Source organism: Grus americana, chromosome 6 (genome assembly GCF_028858705.1).
Source record: "Grus americana isolate bGruAme1 chromosome 6, bGruAme1.mat, whole genome shotgun sequence".
NCBI classification, from domain to species: Eukaryota; Metazoa; Chordata; class Aves; order Gruiformes; family Gruidae; genus Grus; species Grus americana.
Genome location: NC_072857.1, coordinates 7,170,557 through 7,191,907, shown reverse-complemented (window position 1 = coordinate 7,191,907; position 21,351 = coordinate 7,170,557). Strand labels below are relative to the sequence as shown.

Below are 21,351 nucleotides of genomic sequence, written 5' to 3'. Positions count from 1 at the left end.
AGAGGTTAGCGTAGGTCCTGATGCTCTGTGTGAACACTAAGGACTTCCTAGAGATGTGGAGGATGTTTCTGCTCTTACAGGAGGAGGAAGCTTGTGGCTGAACCACACGTTTCCTGGGCCCAACCACTTTACATTTTCATGGGCTCTTGTTTTCCTGATTTTTTTGTTTCTTTTTTTAAAAGAATATTTTTTAAGAACTCAGAAAAAATAAACATAAACCACTTCTGCAAAATTTTACTCCAAGTTACTTTCCAAAGATGACCTTCCCCTGCTTTAAGTACTCCTCACTTTAAAAGTGATTTTCTCTGAACTTCTAATGACAGTTGGCAGAAACCTTCTGCATCAAGAAAGATTCACACACAGAGCAATTTGATGGGAGAAACTGCTCTGAGCTCTGGGAAAGATGAACAAAACTTTATAGGTGAAAAGAGGGAATAAGATGAGAGTCAAACTGGTGATTTATTATAGCCAAGATTAAAATGGTTTGTACTGGAAAGACTGTAATATAAGAAAATGTAGCATAGTTTCCCAGTCAGCTCTACCCCAGGATTATCGAGCAATAAGCATGTGAAGAATAGCTAAAAATACTAATAATGTGCCAGCAGGATGGAAAGTATTGCTAATTCCGATGCAATTTGCTTTCTGTTGTATTAATTTGTTTTTATGGCATTTGATTGTGTGTTCAGTTGAACAAACCATAAATTACGTGATCTGAACCAATGGTAAAGAAATCGCAATTGAGAATTCTTTGTGTCCAAATATTGTATGTGTTATACATGAACAATCCTATAGTAATCAATCAGTGTTTGGATTGTGTAATTGCTTTCTTCACTTGTAGATATTAAAAAAAAAAAAGTGTAATAATATTGGTTCTTTTCCTGTTGAATTAAACGTGAGTTTTCCCATTGTTTCAGCAGAAGTACAGTCTGCTTTATAATCCCCACCCAATTATAACAATTTGGTACAAATTCAAGGAGAGTAGCAGCAGCTAAATAAGAAATGTTGTTTCCCTTTTTTTTTTTTCCTAAAAGTAAGAGAAGATCATCATAAGAAGAACATAATGTGCTGTAAGATATCTCCCTTTGCATCTTCTCTGATCTTCCACCTTGTATTTAAGAGACTAAAAGGGGAAAGCAAATAGTCCCTGTAGAACTGTTAGCTTCAAAAGAAGAATAAAAAGGAACGTACTAGCAGTGAGAAAGGTCTGAACAACAAACATAAGGAAAGATGAGTGTAATTATTTTTATTATTCTTAAGAGGCAAACCTATTGGAACTCCTTTGCTCACACAAAAAAAGTTCATTTAACATGACCCAGGGGAAATACCAATTCTTATACTTACGGGAATCAGGGTCTTTTATATGCATTATATAGAAATATATCCTTCAGTATCTTGGACTGTTAGTGTATTCTGGGAAAGTTGGGTTTTTTGGGTTTTGTTTGTCTACCCCCCCCCCCCCCCCCCCCCCCGCCCCGCTAAAGAAACAATGCCCTGAGGTAGGGTTTCTGTAAAACACTTTTTCCCTGCACACTAGGAATGTTTAGGAAGAGGTATAAAAAGCCTTTCTGTATGTACAATTCATACATTATATGTACATGTATGAAACTCCCACATATCAAGAGTGTGACTTTGCTCTTACTGGGATTCAAATCTGCATGCTTAGGTTTCCAACTGGGCAAATCTCCTGAAAGGCCCCAAACATTTGATTTCTCAAGGTTGTGCGTGGGAAATTTTTCACAATCTCTTTCTGCCTCTCTCACCTTTAATCTAAGTACAGGTTCTTCACTGTACTTAGACTGTGCTGACCCTTCAATCTCAAGTACAATATCTTTATTTTGTCTCACAAGGTAGACAATATTGTATGACGTCTGAAAGATACTTAATTTAGATAACATGAATTATTTGAGTATGCATTTTTATTAGATTCGGTCAAAGTAGATTTAGTTGTTTTATCAGTTTTAGGCTGGAGATGAGTAGCCAGACTTCAGACCTCAAAGTGTTTAGCATTCTTATCTCTTCTCTACTGTAGAAAAGTGATAGTTGAAGTGAAAAGTTTTATGCAGGACCATATCTGCAAAATCCATTGGTAGTTTAGAAGAATTTAACAGCGGTTTCTATAAGTGGAATATAGAAAGTGGGGAGGGGGTTTCCAAATTTCCATGTTACTACTTTCTGAATTGCAGTTTTGGACTTTGATAAAGATGACAAGTCAGTATGCTGTAAAATGCCAGGATTGTAAAATGCCAGGATTGTCTGAATTCTGGAAAAGCTTAGTTAATTAAAAATAAATATGAGACACCACATTCTTGTCTTATTTTACACCAGTCCAAATCTACATATCTTTACTGAGGTGCAATTGTATGAACGGCATTATGTGGGCAGTGCTGTCAGGGAGGAATTGATAATTTCAAACTTGTTTATTCTCCCTTAAATGGTAGCCATGTGGCCAGGCAGTGAGAAAATGTGAATTTTAGAGAAAATGGAATGAATCTACCCCAATGGCTGCCACACAACCCCTTTTTGTAATGAGGAGATCTCTGAACGACAGGTTAATTTGTGTTGTCTTACTTGGGGCTTAGAGCATGCCTGGTAGGACAGGATTTGGGCATTCATAACAGAATTAACTGGGGGAGTAGGAGAACAGGCAGGTGAGAGCAGGAGGCATCTGGATGAGTTGAAAAGTTGTTGAAGGGCCCATCTATGTCCACAGTGGCTTAGTTGCTGGTCCCTGACAGGCCAAGAGCAACAAACAGTTTTGAATGCCAAAATGGGAGCTGGGCAGTGGGGAGCTTAGGACGAAGGGCAGATTAAAATCTCTAGTTCTCACCTAGGACCATAATGTTTTAAATATAGTGTTGGGGGAGTTGTAAATATGGCAGTATGTTAGTGTTATGTTCTAGGTTTAGTATCTGTGCTTCATTGTAAAGGGATAGATGGAGGGAAATGGTAGAGTGTTTGCCTTGCAGAGCAAGATTTTCAATTTTTTTTTTTTCCTAAACCAACATAATGCAAGGCTTTCTAATGTCCAGTTATCTGAAAGATGATACAAATGGATAATTTTATCAAACCCAATACCAACAAAATTCAGACTGAAATGGCCATTTGGCTTGACAAGTTTAGAGCTGTCTTCTGAGACATTCCTAGGGTTGGGTTTGCCATGGGAGTTGGCTGTAGCATTGAGCTCTCTACTGCCATCATGAAAGATGAACATGGGGTGCTACCAAAAACTGGACCTGGCTGGAGTAAAACAGGCTGCGTGAGGTTTTGAGGTTGTCCAGCTATCACTAAAAACACTGACCAGTGAATGTATAACTGAGGCAGAGCTTTCAAAGTAAAGTCAATGCTTTCTTAATCAGCTAAGTGATTTTCCAACTTGAGTTACTAGAAATACTGTAAACGTTGTGTTTGTTTTCCATTTTCTCTCTCGTGTTATTTGGCATGTTTGATTCTCTTTATTTACTGTGGTCTCAATGTGTCTATATGTAACAGGATGTCTTCGTTTTATTTTCAAGTCGTGCAATAAATAATTCATCTTAAATATAACTTGATGGTAGGTGCTACAAATAAATTGAACTCAAGTAATTTTAGTAATTGTGGGCCACAGAAAGAGGGGAAAAAAGGAAGCATATTTTTGTATTTTTTTGTGTTCTCTGAAAGGAGCAGAAGAATAATTTCTATCATTAATCATCTAATGCACTTCCATTGATTTTCTTTTTAATAGAAAATGAAAGTAAAAGCAATTCAAAACCTATAATAAAGTTAGAAAAAAAAGGAAAAAATTGTGAAAGATTCCTTAGACTGATTGCATAATGTAGAAGCACTCAGATTGCAGTTATTCTCTGGCCAAAGTAAATTTAAAACATTAGAAAATCATATTATTTTGTCTTTCTAGCCAGGCAGAGTGTGAACCACTTGCAATAAGAAAACACTTGTATTAAAATGAAAATAGTGCTAGACATTAATGTATCAGTCCCGTGTTCTGCATTCAGCGTGTGGGTGGGAGGAGGAATGGGCTTTTCAGCGATGTCTTTCTCTCCTATTTCTCCTTAAACAGTGGGCAGTCATGGTTCGCAGATGAGGACAAATTAAAACATCAAGTCACATAACTTGGTAAAATTGACATGTATGGCTCAATTCTTTCAGTGATTCAAATAATATATTCCCAACCAAATAATCGATAACCTCATCCGTAAGTACCAAAGAAAAATTGTACTCTAAGAAGTTATTTTAAAATGGAACAGAGGTGAGTCCAGTTTAAGGCATTAAATGACAGAAGTCAGCCTGCACTGATTGTACTGGTTTTAATGTGCAGCCCTGGCCATATTTAATCCCTTTCAGAAAAACTGCTCCATTCTCGTGCCTGCTCTGAGGCGTTAGTTGAGAGGCTCTGAGCCATGAAGAGTGGAAGGTGTGGGAAGGATGTGTGCCTCTGGTTTGCAGACCTTGCGTACCGACCTCTTTGTCCTTTTCCATCTGGTGAATGCTGATGACGTGTAGCCACAGGGAACTCTGTTGTTGGGTGAGACACATGCTCCTGGGGACAACTGCCCACGCAGGGACACGGCTGTGGTGGTGCTGGAGGTGACCTCCCACCATGTTGGCCCCCAGAAAGTTGCAGCTGAGGCTTCTCTTCTTCGGCTCCTGTATCTAAATTAACCTGTCTTTTTCCAACATACATGTCTTATTGTGGGAAAGCCACAGAGAGAAACCAACCCAAAGAGCAGCTAAAACATCGACCTTTAACTTGAGAAGGATCTTCACAGTTTGGAATGCTTCTTTTTCTTCTAATTCTATCCCAAACTTCTCCCCTTTCCCCTGTTATAGTCTCTTCTCCACGCTAATGCTCTGTACCCAACTTTTCTACCCATTTCTTCCCTGATCTCTTTTCATGCAAATCATTTCAGTTGCTTTCCTTTATCTTTTCAGTTGATATTTACCGTCTTTATTGCTTCCCAACCTCATCTCAGGCTCCTCGTTTGTTTATGGTGCACGTTGGTTGGGGTCTGTGTTTATTCAGCGCTCTGTTTGCTCGGTGGCATTTGTTAGCCCTTTAGCACTACTGTCAATATCATTAATAATTACAAAATGGGAAACTAGGGATCTCAGAGCCAGTTTCCCTGCTGCATAACTAGTTGTTCCAGCTCTTCCTCAGTTATTTTTACTAGATTTCTGTCTGCGATGTCCTTCCTGGCATCATTTGTTCTTTTCCTTGGGTTTATTTTTAATGGCTGTCTTACGGTTTGCTGCTGTAAGTCCAAAATTTGGATGCTGCTGCATCCAAGGAGGAGGTCACAGTGGTGAGCTTAAGCTTATACTTTTGTCCTTACAGAATCAGGGCCTTAGACTTAAGCCTGAGTCTCAGCAAAGCCTTATCTTAGGTCTTCTATTGTGTCTGCTTCTGGTCTCCTCCTGTAATTAGAGGTTGCGTTAACATAAATGTTCCACCTGGGATTTATTATAAGTATGAAGGAGTATCAATATAGAAAATAAATGAGGTCACCATGAGTTATGAGACTGTGTTTATAGTCAGCATGTCTCTATCCTTAAAGTTTTCTTGGTTTTTTTTCTAACGTATTATCCTGAACTCCTTTTTCACTTACCGTTAGTGATATGCATAAGTAGTGATATGTTATCTTGTTACATTGAGGGCTAATGAGAATAATTATGCAACACAAAATGAGAATTTTTCTGAACAATGAGAAGGTAAACAGCTACATTAAAGTAATTCTGTTCACTTTACTTACTGATTTTGATTTTTCACACGTTCTTAGAATTTGAAGCCAGAGAAGATTATTACATCATCGTGTCTACACCTCTTTCTTGTCTAGCCTCATAGGTCATCCTGTTGTTCCTGTACTATGTCCAGCCATTTGATTTACAGTACCACATGGCTTTAGTTTTAGTGTTTTGCGTGAGTGTACCTTCCTGGAATTATCAGTCATTGTTTTCAGATGTTCTAATGACATTTAATTCCAGAGTTTTGAAACTACTAATTTAGGTTTCCCCAATTGAAGTGCCATGGTACAACATAATTTTACTGGTTGGTAGTTTATATTCACACTCTTCAGCTTTTCACCCTTTGGAAATGCATTTTTAAGTGAGAATTGATTATAGCTTTGGTAAATGAATATGATTACCAAGACTGTCTGTAATTGGATTTTTACTTAAGAGGAACTATATTTATGTTATCTTTCCTTATTGGATGCAATGCTATGCCTATAATGTTTCTTTCTCAATACACTCCTTTCGTTAGGACCATCTGTAGCGCTGTTAAGTCAGGCGTGTGCCTACTGAGAGCACTTGAGTTCCCCCAGTTTGATGCTGACATGCTGCTTTGGTGGTGATGTAACATCATCTAAGGATGCATTCAACGCCTCTGCAATTTGACAGCGTACAAACATTTGATTTCACCATGTAAAAGTTTATAGACGTGTCTGGTATTTACTTTAATTTAAGATAAATGTAGTTAAAGAATATAGCTTCCATATGCTTCCGTGTGCCATATGCTAAGATGATGGCATACAAACATACTCTTGTGGGAGTAAATATAAAACAAGCAGACAGAGACTGTCGTACTGAATATCCCGTTGGCAGTCCTTGTTCAGTATCCTAACGGACCCCGTACCAGCAGAAAGGGAAATTTCCTCCCCAAGCCATACATTTAACACTTGACTTATGCCTCTAGGCAAAGTGGTTGCATCTGCAGTTTTCATTGCTCATGTTAATCTCTAACTTTTGTTGACACCTTAATGGGTGTATCCACAGTGTCTGTTAAAGAACTCCAGCTCTGCCCTGAAAAAAAGATATTTTCTTTTAGCATTTTAAACCTGGTTACCTTTCAGTTTAATTCATGATTTTGTTTTTATCATTACGAGAGAAGATGTACTTTTTTTTTGTGCCAGCCATTGTTTTATATCAGCAGAACTGCATTAAATTGTCATTGTAGAGCTTGGCCCCAAGTGTTTAATTCCAGTTTGGTGGCATTTACTGGTGGTAATAAGAAAGAATAGCGGGAGTTTGAAAGGAAATCCTGCATTTCCCCTCTTTGTGGGAATCAATATTATAATTTGAAACTCTTTATCTGGCAGCGTCCTGTTATTAGCTATTTCTATTCATATGTTTGTGTCCATTCTAAATGCGGGAGAGACAGTAGAAATCGCACATTATATCTAGGAGGGATTTATTGTTATTATGTGTTGTTTGGTTTTTTTCCGCAGTGCGTAGGGCTGCAAATGGACTGCATTTGCCCTCCAGTGGTATCCCACCAAAAAAAAAAAAAAAAAAAAGTTGACATAGCAGAAATGCCTTTGCGGTATGAGTTTATTTAAAACCATTGTGACAGAGCTGAGGATTATGGGGAAATATTTTTTATGCAACATAAACCACACATGAGCCAAACCAATCAGTAGTTCAAAACCACTGAGGATAAATAATTTTACTAACTTTCCTGAAGGCCCACTGAAAACACATTTGTCTCATTCTGTTTCCAGAAATGCCTGTGTTTGAAAATATTTTTTCTCTTAAAAGTTAAAGCTAACTTAAATGGGAAATAAGTTTGCAGCAAGCGGAAATGAGGTGAGTAGTTCCTGAGCGAACCACTGGAGTGGGTCCGTCAGCTCTGCTGCTTCCTGTCTGGCCCTTCTCAATCCATTAAAATGTCATAATAGGCTTTTGTTTTATTATTTAATTTATTTTAGCAGTTCATGCTGCTCACCTCAAGCATAGTTGTAAGCATGTAGCAGAAATCCTGCCATTTCTTACGACTGACATGCTGTAAAGATCAGGCCCATTAAGCTCAGGCTTTGGAAGATAATTCAGTTCAAACTGAAGTAATCATGCGTTGGCATCGTCTTTGAAGATGTTTCCAGACTCTTGAGTGGAAATGAATTGCCTTCTAACATGACCGAAATGCATCGTACTGCCTAGGCCAGTCCAAGGTGGTGTGGGGTTTTGGTGTGGAAGGGTGCCAGGTGTTCATGACTGGCATTTTATTTTATGCCTGTAAAACCAGAAGTGCCTGCTGTCCCGGCAAAGTGACCCAGCTGCAGGTTGGGTCACCAAGGAGGTGCTCATCTGGGCCCACCAGCTTAGTAATAACACTCTTGGCATTGATAAATGCAAAAGTCCAGGTGAGTGGGAAGCAAGCAGAATATTTTGCTCTTTAGGCAGTATTTTAGGCATCAAAACAAGCTTTTTAGATTCCTTGCTCTTTGGCTGCTGGCTTCTCTCCTTGCTGGCAGTCAAGCTTTGTTGCTCTGTCAGGAATGACCTGTTTGAGTTACCAGGATCTGCACTTCTAAAAATTCCTAGTGTAGAGAAGAGAAGCAATTCTGTGTTTTCAACCGCCTGGCTGTCCCTTATCACCTCACAGGAGATCCTTTTCCACTTTTCCTTTAGGTGTTCCTAAAACTCCCATGGTCTTGCTCTGTTCTCCCCAGATTTACTCAGGAACTCTCTTTGATGACATTCTGATCAAGTCATCCTGCCTTCCTTCAGTCTTTTAAGTCTTTGCTGTCGTGTGTATTAATTTAAAATTGTTTGCTCTAGCTTTGGAGTCTACCTGCTTTCATTTTTCACTTCCTTTTGTTTCCCATTGTTGCTGCCAATAACATCAGCCTCATTCCCCTCTTCCTCACTCATGCTTCTCTGTGGGACATCTGAAGATGTCTCTTACTAGGCTACTCCTTGTATTTTCTCTTTTCAGCTCCTCCTTGTCTCCATGCTTACACATGTATAACCCACTGTAATATTTGTTGGTTTAATTTTACTTTACTCTTGTTTACTATTTCTTTAAGCTCCATGATCTCTGTCAAATATTTGCCCTGATCTCACATGTCCTTATACATCTATTACTTTTAGCATCTAAATAGCCTCAGTGAACTTAGTGAATTATTTGTATGCTTAAAATTAAGGACATTTGTGCAGAAGATCAGACCATTAGATTATAACTCATTGCAGCATGAAGCGTCTGTTTTAACATCGATATTTAGAAGTTCCATCACTTGTGTCCAGGAATGAATTGTGGTCTTCTGTCAGATAGTAGTAAACATTGCAACATGGTGGTTTATCATGCAATTGCAAACATTGCTTCATGGGGCTGGCAGCGTAGGATATTGTTTGCTTCCCTGCAGACACTAGTGGATGTAGAGATGCTGAGAAGATGGTTTGCATACATTTGACCATATATCACGTGGACGCGTTTGTGTTGCTGAATCTTTGGTGTCCTTGATGAAGGTAATGAGGCTACACAGACCTTGGGCATCAGAGTCTATTACTTGTTTAACCTTCCTGAAGAGGGCAGTTACCCCACTTACCCATACAGAGTGGTGACCTCTGTCCTTGCGCTCTCATAATTGAGAAAGGGAATGTCTCTGAGTTTCTGACTGCTGGAGTTGAGAGATAGGAAGGGTCACAAGGATTGAAAGTGAAAGGCAAGGATCAGCAATTTAGAGGTAGTTATTAATATGCTGATTTACTGTCACTTGAGTCTAAAGAGACTTTTAACGATTGCTTGCCTGTTGTACGCTCTTCAAAATGCTGATTTTTTTCCTTAGAAATCTAATTACACTTTAATAAGATACTTTTTTATTTCCAGGTGGTTGCCAACCCATCCCTTGCTCCCATACAGAACTGTAGTTAAAAACCAAAAATCATGTGTATTCATTGCAAAGTTACACCCCAGTAAATCCTTTAACTGTAAGAAAACAGAGAGTTATTTTTCCCTTTTTCTTCATGCACTCCTAGTTACATAAGTGCTGGCAACAAGGAAAAATATATGCAGCCTCAAAACACTGAATTATTTAGGAATCTCCATAAAATAATATCACAGGTTGTTAAATAATAAAATCTGGATTAAATAATTTCATCTTCTGTAGCTTTATGATACAATGTGTGGACTAGTCTGAAATCAGAGAGCCTGAGATGACTAAACTCTTGGGGCCAGATTCAATTCCTAACTCTGTCCCTGACCATATTACTTTAATCAAGTCGCAACCTATCTTTGCTTTGGTTAACCTACAATGTAAGATATAAATAGCCTATAATCTTGGAGATTTTGTGAGAATTAATTATTATTAATGAAATGAAAGACTCTGTGATGTGCAGGCTATTTTTATTTATTATAATTACTTATTATTAATTCACTGAAACTGTAGCAAGTTTTATTATAGGTTTCCTGTGACTCAGATTTATACATTAATACTTTTGTCCTTCATCATAGCTATACAGTGCCATTATCCACCCTGAAAAATTAATCATTACAGTCCAAAAAAGGACAGGGGTGTTGAAGGAAAGGGGAATTGGCTCAGTCCATACTCAGGGGCTTTGCCTCTGCCCATAGGTGAACGCGCTTCAGCCCAGATGGAGCTTGCCAGAATGACACTGTCCTCAGCTGAGACCCCCAGAGCAGTTGGATTTTGTTGGTGTTTTTTTTCCTTTTTACTGCTAATGGATCTGTTCTGTAGTGTTCTTATAGCAAGCTATGGTGGACTGTAAAAGCAGGCTTCTAGGAAAGTGCAGTGGCTGCAGCCCCTTTCTGTCATGGCTACAGGCTCGTGCCTTTCTTTCTGAACATCTCCATTTATGCAGGAGATTCAAAAGTTCATATAGCCAGAGAGACGGAGAGCGTGAGTGTTTAGGGAACTCGGTTTAAAGGAGGCAGACCTGGTGCTTACACCTTGCTGCAAGGAGCATTTAGCTGTAGCATCTGCTGCTGAGAGCAGAGGTCACCGCTCTGTATGGGAAGGCTGCTCAGACACTTGTTCCCTTCATCTGAAATATGGAAAAGATGCCAGTTTTGGAGAAGGAAGCTTTCTGTTATATTTTTTCATATTTTTTTTCCACTTTGAAGCAGTTTTGGTTCTATGTATAGTGTGTGCATCACAGCTTGGGAATCCTGGCCTTGACCAAATATGCTTTATGGCACATAGCCGTAGTATTATACCTTTTCTTGTTTGGTTGTACAATGTATCATTGGTTAAACTTTTGCCCAACCCTTAAAATGACAGCCTCCTTCAGAGTATTGAATTTATATCATCATTTAGATAACACATTGCTGAAATAAGACTGTGTCTGTACGGTTTTGTGAAAATTCTAGCCCATCTTTGAGTGATGCATGAATAATGACCTAAAACTAAATCAGCTTTATCCTATTAACCCTGAAGAGAGACTCTTGCATATAACACAAGTACTGACTGCATGGAGTATAATATGATATATATAACAATATAAAGATTTCTATACTATTACTTTTCAGCTGTTACGTGCTTGTCAGAGTACAACGACTCTGCTGATGTCGGTGACTGCATGCGTTGGGCAGGACCTATGCCGTCTCTTGTACAGGAGTGTCTTGTTCCCTGCAAAGATGACTGCACGTTTACCCCCTGGTCTAAATTTACAGCATGCTCCTTTGACTGTGAGTCAACTAGAAGTAGAAGACGGTCACTCACAGGTATAATCTTTTATAGTATTTATCTGATGGTGATACTTGTGAATAGTATTTCTCAGATGTTGATGGACTGACGTTGGGATTTGGGGAAAATCTAGACAAATAGGGATCATCCTTAATTGATTTATTTATTTTTGATCTGATACTGATCATTGCCTGCTTTATGCACATGCATTTCAGGATAAGAGTATTACAGAACAACTTGGTGATGGAAAGCCATTTTTAGACATAAACCAAATAAAACAGTGACTGCATTGTGCAAGTTTATCTGACCTATTATTATTCTGCAAATCATGCAGCAAATGCATCTACAAGAATAAAAATCAGTGTGTTTTTCTGTTTAAAACTGTGAAATCTGGATGTTTAAGTCTGGGAGTTTTGTGCTCAGCAGTATCCAGTAGTTCAACCGGGCAAATTAATACCATGAATAAAGAAAAAACAGTATCGTTGAAACAGTTTTGTTTGATTTTTTTTATAAGTATTCATTAAACACTTCAGTTCAAACCATTTCATGGAGCGGTCTTGCATACTTGCTGTTGTCGTTTGGTATGTTATTTGAATGCTGACCAAACTGAAAAGCTTTAAAACTCTGTAACATTAATAGTTTGGGGCTGCTTGTTTTGTTAGGAGTTTTCTTCCTCTCCACTCCCCCCCCCCCCCCCCAAATCAGATCAATATGAATTATTCTGTTTTCAGAAGGTTTACAAGAAATTTACTGTTATTGTTATCCTAAACACTCACATCTTTTCACATTTCTGTGTGGTGTTTGAGAGCTATGGTGCAGCTGGCTTGGGTTTGCTCTGTTAATAGAGGTGAAATTTCAAAGACTTCTGCTATGGAGTAAAATACTAACATCGCTGTAAAAATATCTGCTGCGATAATGCCTGGGAACTGAATGGCAGCAAAGTATGGTGGCTACTATCGCTCCTTTCTTCTAGACCCACTTGTACCTGGCTGCATGGCTGTCTTGTTATTCAGTTTGTTACTCTTAGAGTGATCCAAGTTTTTTGTAACTAACAATTACAGTATACAGACATAATGGCTTCAAGCTGCCATTCATGAGTATGGCTCATTAAAGGGTAAAGATTTCTCTTTTATATAAAAATCATTATTATAAAATGCTCTTTTGTTTCTGCCAAAGAGCATATTTTAAAATGTTCTCTGTGTCAATGCCTGTGCGTTTATAGTAGTAGAAATCCTCTATCCCGATCGGAACAATAGGTGCCCGATCTTACAGAAAATAGGATGCTGTGAGAAGTAAGTGAATTAAATCTGAATTTTCTTTGTGAACATGTGTGCAAGTTACAAAACAGTATGGTCCTACCTATCCCCTTTCTTACTCTGTTCTACATCAGACATAGATCCGTTCAAGTAAGCAGACCAAAAATGGTTTCTGAAATTCAGGTTTCGATGGCTTGTCTCCTCACCCACGTTACATCTGTGACCAAACACCACCAGGGAACCTTGCTACGTTCCCTTCCTCCTGCTCCCAGCAAAGATGTCCTGGAAAGCAAGTGGTGAACATGCAGCGGGTGTCCCTGGTGGTGCTGGGCTGGGGACAGCATGGCACTGCAGAGAGCAGCGAGGGAGGACCAAACCAGACATGGGATTTGGTTTTAGCACAGTTCGAAAGGAGAAATCGTTGAGATTCATGCTGAGTTGTCTTTGCATAAAACTTCGTGAGACTTGGAGGTAGCCAAAAGTCTCATCCGTGTGAACTCAGTCCAAAGATTTAAGGAAAGTGCTGTTTGGGGAGTACTTCATGCTGTTAAGACTCCTTTATCCATTTTTATTCCACCTTTCTCTAAGCATGCATGGATTGTACCTCCTCGTTCAACTCAGTATATGTCTATGCTCAAGTGAATGCTTTGACTTCATTATAAGAGTTCATTAACAATGTCATTTACTGTGAATCTGCTAATTGTTTGCTAAGTATTTGCTTGCCTCCCACTCAGTTTTTAACAGTATTATTCATTTTACTTTGTAAGTAATCATAGACTCTACATAGAAAATTAGTCATTACTTAACCGAAAGACTTATTACAGAACATATCAAAATTCAAAGTCATTATAATCAAAACACAGTTTTTAGGTAAGTCTTCAGTTAATTAATACAGTCAGTTAGTTCACTGTACTATGGATACAATGCATTTTCTGTAGAAAGGTATATTTTTAATGTTTCGTATCATTTTTTTGTATAGCGTATACTACCTGATAATATTTAATGTAGGTAATATTTGTTAGTGTTCAGAAATTTAATTTAAAAAAATAAAATACTGTTTAACTGAAGGATTCATATCCTTGAAAATTTTTGCAGTGGTATTTTTAATAGTAATTTCTAAAGCAGTCTGTGAAGATGATAAAAATATCACCATTGCTAATTCTAGAAGTACTTCTTTGTGAAGAGTATGGGACAAATGTCACTTTTGCCCTCAAAATAGAGCTTTCATAGCAACTTCATTAGAGGGAAGATTCCTACAAAACAGATGACAGGGAAAGTTGGAAGTGTTATGTAAGTGTGAGATTATTAGCATCCTTACCTGTGGCTGATGTGCTTGACGTAATAATGGCAAAACGTGGGCAAGTCCCAAATTCCCATGTTTACTAATGCAGTGCAGAACATACAGCTTGGACGTATATACTGAGCTTGTGGCTTCTGTCAGCTTGTCAAACATGAAATGCTGGAAATGCCACTAGAGAGCTCCCAATCTACTTAAAGCCTTTTAAAAGACTTTCCTTGAAGTATGTGGAGTTGTATCTCTTATACCTTACCTGGATTTGCTCATAACTATATGTACACACACACCAAAAAAACCCCCAAAACACAAAGATGCCGGCACTATTTGATTTCTTTGTGTTTATTATCCTGTTGTGCTGGCAAATTTTACATTTCCCAGAACTCTGGAAATAGAATTTTGAAAGAGCTGGAGCTTGAAGAACAGTGATATCAAGGGTGCCCTTCTCTCTGGAGGTACGTGTTTGTATGCAAACAGGTATTGGTGACAGCCAGCTTGTGCTTCTGCTGACATGCAGTGTAATGACTCTTGGTTCCAGACTAGAAAGAGGATTCGTGCGTTATACAACTTATTTTTTTGTTTTAGTATCGTATTTGTGTGCAATACCAGAGAAAAAAACCATTTCTTTTGGGATCAAAGCTTTTAAAAAAAATTTGCAGAAGTATTTTCAGTGCATCCAAGATCCTCAAGGAACATTTTGAGGATGGGGTACAGATGTGATTTGTTAGTGAAGATGAATTCTCCCCTCCCTGCAGATGCCAAATGCAAAGACGTTCCTGAGCTCAGCCACATAAAGATTGCTCCACATCGTGTTGGCTAACCCATGCCAAGAAAAGCATTGATTTTATCTTTAGAGGCTGTAAACAGACCTTTGTTCCCTGGAGCAGCTGTAGGGATGCAGGGAGCATAAATTCTCTTCTTTACGTTATCTCTCCTTGTACCGGGGACCTCTTCTTATGCTTACAAGTCCTCCAGGAGGAGGGCATGGAGAGTGCAGTTGCAGAGTGCTGTACCACAGGTTTATTTGAATGCTGCTACTTCCTGAAGCTACTGAAAGAGCCTTCTTTTAAAACCTGTTGAAGGAATAGAACAAAAGAAAATATTAAACCAGATATAACCATTGAAATGCTTTCCAGCCCTAATAATTTGCTGAGGATTGTCTTTTCTGTTTTCTTCAAAGTATGGTATGTGTGCAGAGTGCATCTTTAACTAATTTGTAAAGTAGCCTCAAAGGAGAAGTTGTGGCTAATGTAGAGTCCTCTGGAAGTTGTCGTGGCAACCATTGATTGCGAGCAAATAGAGACAAAACAATCAATTTATTTTCATCAGATAATTAGAGAAAGATGATATTATATAAAATTACAAAGCGTTTTCTGGAGAGACCGTTAGTAGAGTAAGACTTTGTGTTTTGCTCCTTGCCCTACCCATCAAAACAGTATTTCCAAGTTCCGTGGTTGCCCCTGGAGATAAATACATTGCCCTTGCACTCGAGAGCACTGGCAGCAGCTAATAGATGCTTCGGAAACCTTCCTGGATATTAACATTCAGATTGTCTTGGTTCTAATGTGTTGAATTCATGCAAGTATAAATAATACGACGTGTTGTTATCAAAAGTAGCAGATGTTAAGCTAACGAACAGATTTCTGTGGTTGGAACAGGGCGAAGCAGAAAGCGAGACAAATGCCAGAATACAGAAGTTTATCCTCAAGTTGAAACAGAGCTGTGTCCCTGCGAGGTGTTTACCTCCCAGCCCCATGGAAATTGGTCCGACTGCATTATCGGAGGAGGGACATCTGAGCCGCAATCGGGAGTGCGATCCCACAGAGATGCCAAGGAGTGTGGCGAGGGTGTACGACTGCGAGCTATTGCCTGTTACGATAAGACCGGCAGACTTGTGGAACCATCTCACTGTAGCAGTTCGGGTAAGGAGATTTAAAAAAAGCGCACAACACCTGTAAATAGCCCTGATACTGAGTGCAGTTATCCGCTCAGCGCTTCATTTTGGAGCCTGTCATAGGTGTGTACCTGTTTACTTGCTGGAACAGCTTTCAGAAGGTTGCTGTGAGTGTTGAACACTGTTCTAATATCCTCTTATCGCTCTTAATACTGAGGTTTTCCTCAGTATAAGTGTCTGCTGGCATTTCTACAATGGAAATGAAGTAGAAGAGGGCTACAGCTGGCTATGCTGTCGTAATACCAGAGGCATTTCTTTTATTTGTCATAAAATCCCATAAAAGTATAAGCTTAGGCGAAGGTATATTTCAGTTAGCATTTTGTTTGAAGATACTTCCTACTTCAGCTTTTAGTGTTTATAAATTTTTATTCCTTTTCACTGAATTTGGAGGTTTGTACGGTTGTTTTCAATGAAGGAATCAGGAATTTCCTTCAGATAATCATATTTAATTACAAAAACCTTGTGACGTCACCTGCTGTCACTCATGCCAAGTACACATGACTGCAGCAGCAAGCAGTCTCCTTGCAATTTTGTGCCAGTCTCAAGCTGAAATTCATAGAGAGTGTATATTCCAACGTCACTGCTTGCTGGGGCTCTGGGCTGTGTATTTCACATATAATCCAGTAGTTTATATCAAACAGAAATAGGGGAGAATCAGAAGTAAAGCAAGCAGGAAATGTCGTTCCATTTGGATATTTTCTCCCAGTTTCCATGATTTGCAGTTTATTGCAATTATTGCATTAAATCAATTTACAGACAAAAGCCCTTATCTTAGGTGCAAATTCTGTACCTATGCTGTCCCCAAACCACTAGTGCTCTCTGACTTACAGTCAAAAAGCTTAGGACAGCACACAATGTGATGTAGTAAGTTGGAAGACTGCTGGTGAGCTATGTGATGGTAGAGGGAGAAATGATATCTCAGGAGGAGATTAAGTAATACAACAGGAACCATTAATGTTCCTGAGTATAGAAGGGAGCAGAGAAAGAAGTGGGGCTGCTCTGTGGAGGGTCTTCAGGATGAGGATCAGCAGCCTGAGCTGCATGTAATAAAAGGAGGAAAAAAACCCCACCCTAATGAAGTGATTCAGTCCTGGAGTGAATTCCTCTCGCAGCTGTTGATGGCTGTTCCAGCTGGCTGCACGGATTCATAAAGCAGCTTTCTGTGGTTTGTTTTTCGACAATGTGCTGTTATACCAATTGATTATGCCTTTGTGGCCCATGAAGGAGGAATGCTATACCTTTCCCCCACAACATTACCTTTTCTTCTGCAAAAAGGGAGCTGTTGGGTTTTGAAAGGTGGGTTTGCCTGTGTCGTGACTTGCTCTTTTGAAAAACTCAGGGTTTTTATCACTATTAAAAAGAGGAGGTTGTCTATGCGTGGGGTTTTTCTGAATAACCTTGAAGCTTGTTTTCTGTCAGTGATATTTATGTGGCATTTTTAATGGTTCAGCTTCTCTTGGAATGCAATAGGGAGTGGTAGCTCAAGGGGATTATCGTTGGCTCTCTTGTCCTCAGCTTTTTATCTGAGCAGAAATGATAGCAACACGTCCTTGGCCAGGACCCATGTCAGAGGCCGCAGGGGTGGTCAGTTCTGTACAGGAGAGCCCCATCGTATGCCCTTCCTCCTGCACTTGTACACAGTGCTCTGAAGACCTGTAGGCTTGGAAGTGGGATGTAAAGGAGAGGTGAGATCTGTCCACCTTCCGCCCCATAAGAGTTCCCCTAAGGATGAACTACTGATCTCCAGCCAGACCCCTGTTTAATGCCCAGGATGTAGAAGCTCCTAATTGCTACCCAGTGTTGAACACTACCTGTTCCCCGCAAGGCAAGTGGGAAAGCAGTGTTGCCTCGGTCTCCGGAGGACATGGATATTTCGGTGAGTTTGGGTGTAGAGTGCCCGAAAGTGGGCAGAAGGCTCCACAGGCTCCATGTCCGTCTCTTGGGACCTGCCTTCCAACCAGAGCAGTTAAGTGAAGATAAGCCCGATATTTATGGTCTCTAGAGCTGGGAGCTTTCAAAATGCACTTCTGAACACATTATTGAATTAGTGATAGAAACAAATCATTATCCAATTAATAATTAGCAGAATGTTACTCAACCATAATAGAGAAGAGCAAATTACGGAAGCATGCAGAATAGCTAAGCCCTGCAAAATGATTCATGGCAGGTTTTTTTAAGCAGCTCAGTTTGTCTTGTTCACAATTAGTATCAGGTGACCTTTTAACATTTGCTAGGTAACCATATTTATGGCTAATTAAGCCATTGCCTTATATATTGAATGCCAATCACTGTGATATCTAGGCATTGTTCTTGCTTTATGAGCTGTAGGGCTAAGTGTGTTCCTCTTTCTTTCAGGTCTTCTGACTTTTCTTTGTTTCCTGCTCTTTTCCTTTTGCAGGACAGTGCTCTTCCTTTCCCTTGAACCAGGATGAAAGTGAGAAGTTGTAAGGCTTAGAACTCAGTTCTTTGCTGGGTCCTTTTGAATAACTTCTACAAAGTGTAGAAAGACATGTAAGGATTCAAACTTTACCTTAGAAGTAGATTTAAGTTTGTCCCAGACTTGATAATGCCATGAGTACAAGCTATCGGACAATAGAATGGTATAGAATAGAATAGGTCAGTTTGTAGCTTTTCTAGAGAGCAAACTTGTCGCAGCAATGATTTTCACTTTCCCTGGCTGAAACCTAGCTGTTGAACTCACCACTTCAGTAGGATTTAGTTCACCTGTGTCAGTGTGACTTATTAGGTGAACGTATCATAGTTATCAGGTGAGTGTACTGTGAGTTTGAGTCTAATGTAGAAACTAATCACACCTCAGTGGGGTTCAGGGTCTGAGACCCTGCTTTTACACTGAGTTTTGTGAGCAATTCTGCATTTGCAAAAAAAAAAAAACCCCAAAACAACCACCCAACCAAAAAACCCATTGAAGTCTGCTCATCTGTGTTTGTCAGCAGTCTAGACTCCAACTCTCCTAAGCCTATTATCTGCAAATACATTAACGTACATTTAGGCATACCTTCTCAAGAGGAGATGGATTTTCTCCCCACTGGTGTAGTTACAGGTCCAAAACCAGTGAAGACAAAGCATTCTAGCTGTGCCTTAATGGAAAAGCACCAGGAGCTTGCCTGGTGATCTGCAGTTTCTTCTGTCAGGACTCGGGTCCTGGGCTGGAGGGAGCCCTGCCCTGCCCGGCGCAGCTGAGCACAGCTTGGGTGAACACTTTGGGTTGGCTGCAGTGGCTACCCAGGTCACACCTTGGCTAATTTACCCATCCTCCCTGCAATTTAATCTCGGGTTAGCTTGTGATCATTAGATATGACAAGCTTAAAAATACAAATCCCAGGTTTTTCTGAATTTTATTCCTTTCTACACCAAACCTCATCTCTGATGTCCAGAATAAACACACTGTAGCTTTTTTTTCATGACCGGCTTTTGTGATGAGTGTATAGCTTTATTTTAGTGATGTTAGCATTTTCTTTGATGACTCATCCAAAGCGCTTAAGAAATGAATGACCTGCAGTTTCCAAATTGAGCTAATTCTTTTTTCGTGGATTTAGTTCACTCTTGTTTTCCTTCCTTTAATTTGGAAATGCACTTAAGAAATTATGGATAGAGGTAACTGTATTACAAAACTGTAAGTGATAATTTGCCTCAATTTGTCTTCCCATTGGAAGACTGGATTATATTGCATTTAGCTCACTGCTAGTCCAGAGGGTCTCCATTCTCTAGCTGGTGTTTGGAGCATCCTCTTTGGGCGTGAAATTGTTCTCTTAATTGCAGTTCATCCGCTTCACAATCTGTCATCTGAGTTCCTCGTACTATTTTTGAATTTCCACCTCCTTTGTCTTGAATTATTTCATGTAGTTCCTTTGCCTCTCTTTCTCGTGTGCTGTGCCAACAGGGTTTTTTCTTAATCTTAGAGGAACATAGGGTGCCTCATCTGTTCCAAATCAAAGGCTGGAGATTTTTGTGCTCTTGCACAGAGGTTCTGCTTTTGATCCGACGGGCAATTTATGGAAAGCAGGAATTTATGAAGAGCGCTTATACTATTCAAATTCTGCTGTGCTCACAACAACAGGAACCTGGAAGAAAGACACAACAGACAAATAGATCCTGGCTTTAAATCACACAGCAGTTAGCATCAACCTACACTCACCTTAAAAAGCTTTAATTATCTCTAAATTTATGAAGGGCACGGCAGGGATGCTAATATACCTCCTTATTCTCAACAGTGCAGTGTTTTGTTATATGTGGTTTAGTTGCGGGTGGACGAATCAAAGAGGACTGGGGCTGCTCAGAGGGTTCCCTGGCGCCTGCTGATGCAAGGGTGTCACTCAGTTCCTCCCAGTCAGGTCGATATAACACTGCTACTGGGAATGCTGCTGGCAAGGTCACTCCTTGGAAAACGTCAGCTCTAATCCCAAACGGGTGGGATTAGCAAACAGATGCACCAGGAGGAGTTAAAAATTTTGGTGACGTGAAAACTCATAGTTTTTTGTGGTTGCTGGAGGGTTGCTCCCTGCTCTGAGGCACATCGGGGCAGTGTGTGTCAGCGGTGACACCGCTGCTTCTGTCCTGATGAGCCGTTTCTTCAGTGCTGGGAGATTTAGGACAGTATGCAAAGGTCATGGATCAGGAGTTTCAACTCCTACTCCTGAAAACCAGGTAGTATCAAGTCTCATGAAATTTGATTTTCTGAAAGGTCAGCCCAGAGTAGCGCTGTATTTCCACCTGGGGCATTCCTCTGGGATTTATGCTCCTTTACGTGAAAATCCTGGCCACCAGCTTGATAGACATTGCATGACCTACCTGTGAGTTAATGCGGGGACTTGCTCTGAAACCCTGTGCGAATCCCTGCACTGTCATTGTAGGAGGAAAAGAGCTATTTTCATGTAGCTTTTCATCACTAGATTTTAGTAATCTTTCTGCAAAATTATATTTGTGCGTGCCAAAAAAATATAAGCAGAGCTTAATAGGTTAAAGAAATGTGACCCAAGTTTATGGTGGACCGATAGCAAAATGTACCTTTTCTACAAGGTAGCAATTTTGGAAAAAAAAGCTATATTGAATACATGCCTGTTTATTTTTGGAAGTGTATCTGTTCTGACATTTACTGCAGTATACATTTTTCCATATCCAGTAAGTTTTATTTTGAAGAATGAAATAGTTGCTGAAATCCCTGATTTTGTTTAGAAAATCTTCAGAAATGGAAACTTTCACCTATGTTTTTGAAAATATTCTTCAGCATTTAATTTCATTCTTAGTCTGAATGAAATTGTCTATGAAATTTCATTTTTTAGCACAAACTATTAATTACAGTGTCCAATGAGTTTTAGTTCTAGGTGGTTTCAGCACTTCCATAAACAGCATCCCACAATCATCCTATGGATGAGGCATCATTTCTGGAGCCCTTGTTCTTGACAACTGCATTTCTTC

The 21,351-nt window shown here is 39.5% G+C and overlaps 1 protein-coding gene across 3 annotated transcripts in view; it reads left to right on the top strand.

The window, feature by feature from the left end:
* THSD7B (thrombospondin type 1 domain containing 7B) overlaps positions 1–21,351 on the top strand; it is a 358,700-nt gene that overhangs the window by 241,638 nt on the left and 95,711 nt on the right. For all 3 annotated transcript variants that reach the window (XM_054830722.1, XM_054830723.1, XM_054830724.1), the window contains 2 exons: positions 11,255–11,449; positions 15,620–15,883. In XM_054830722.1, the coding sequence (XP_054686697.1) occupies positions 11,255–11,449; positions 15,620–15,883 (459 nt within the window). The remainder of the gene's footprint in view (positions 1–11,254; positions 11,450–15,619; positions 15,884–21,351) is intronic.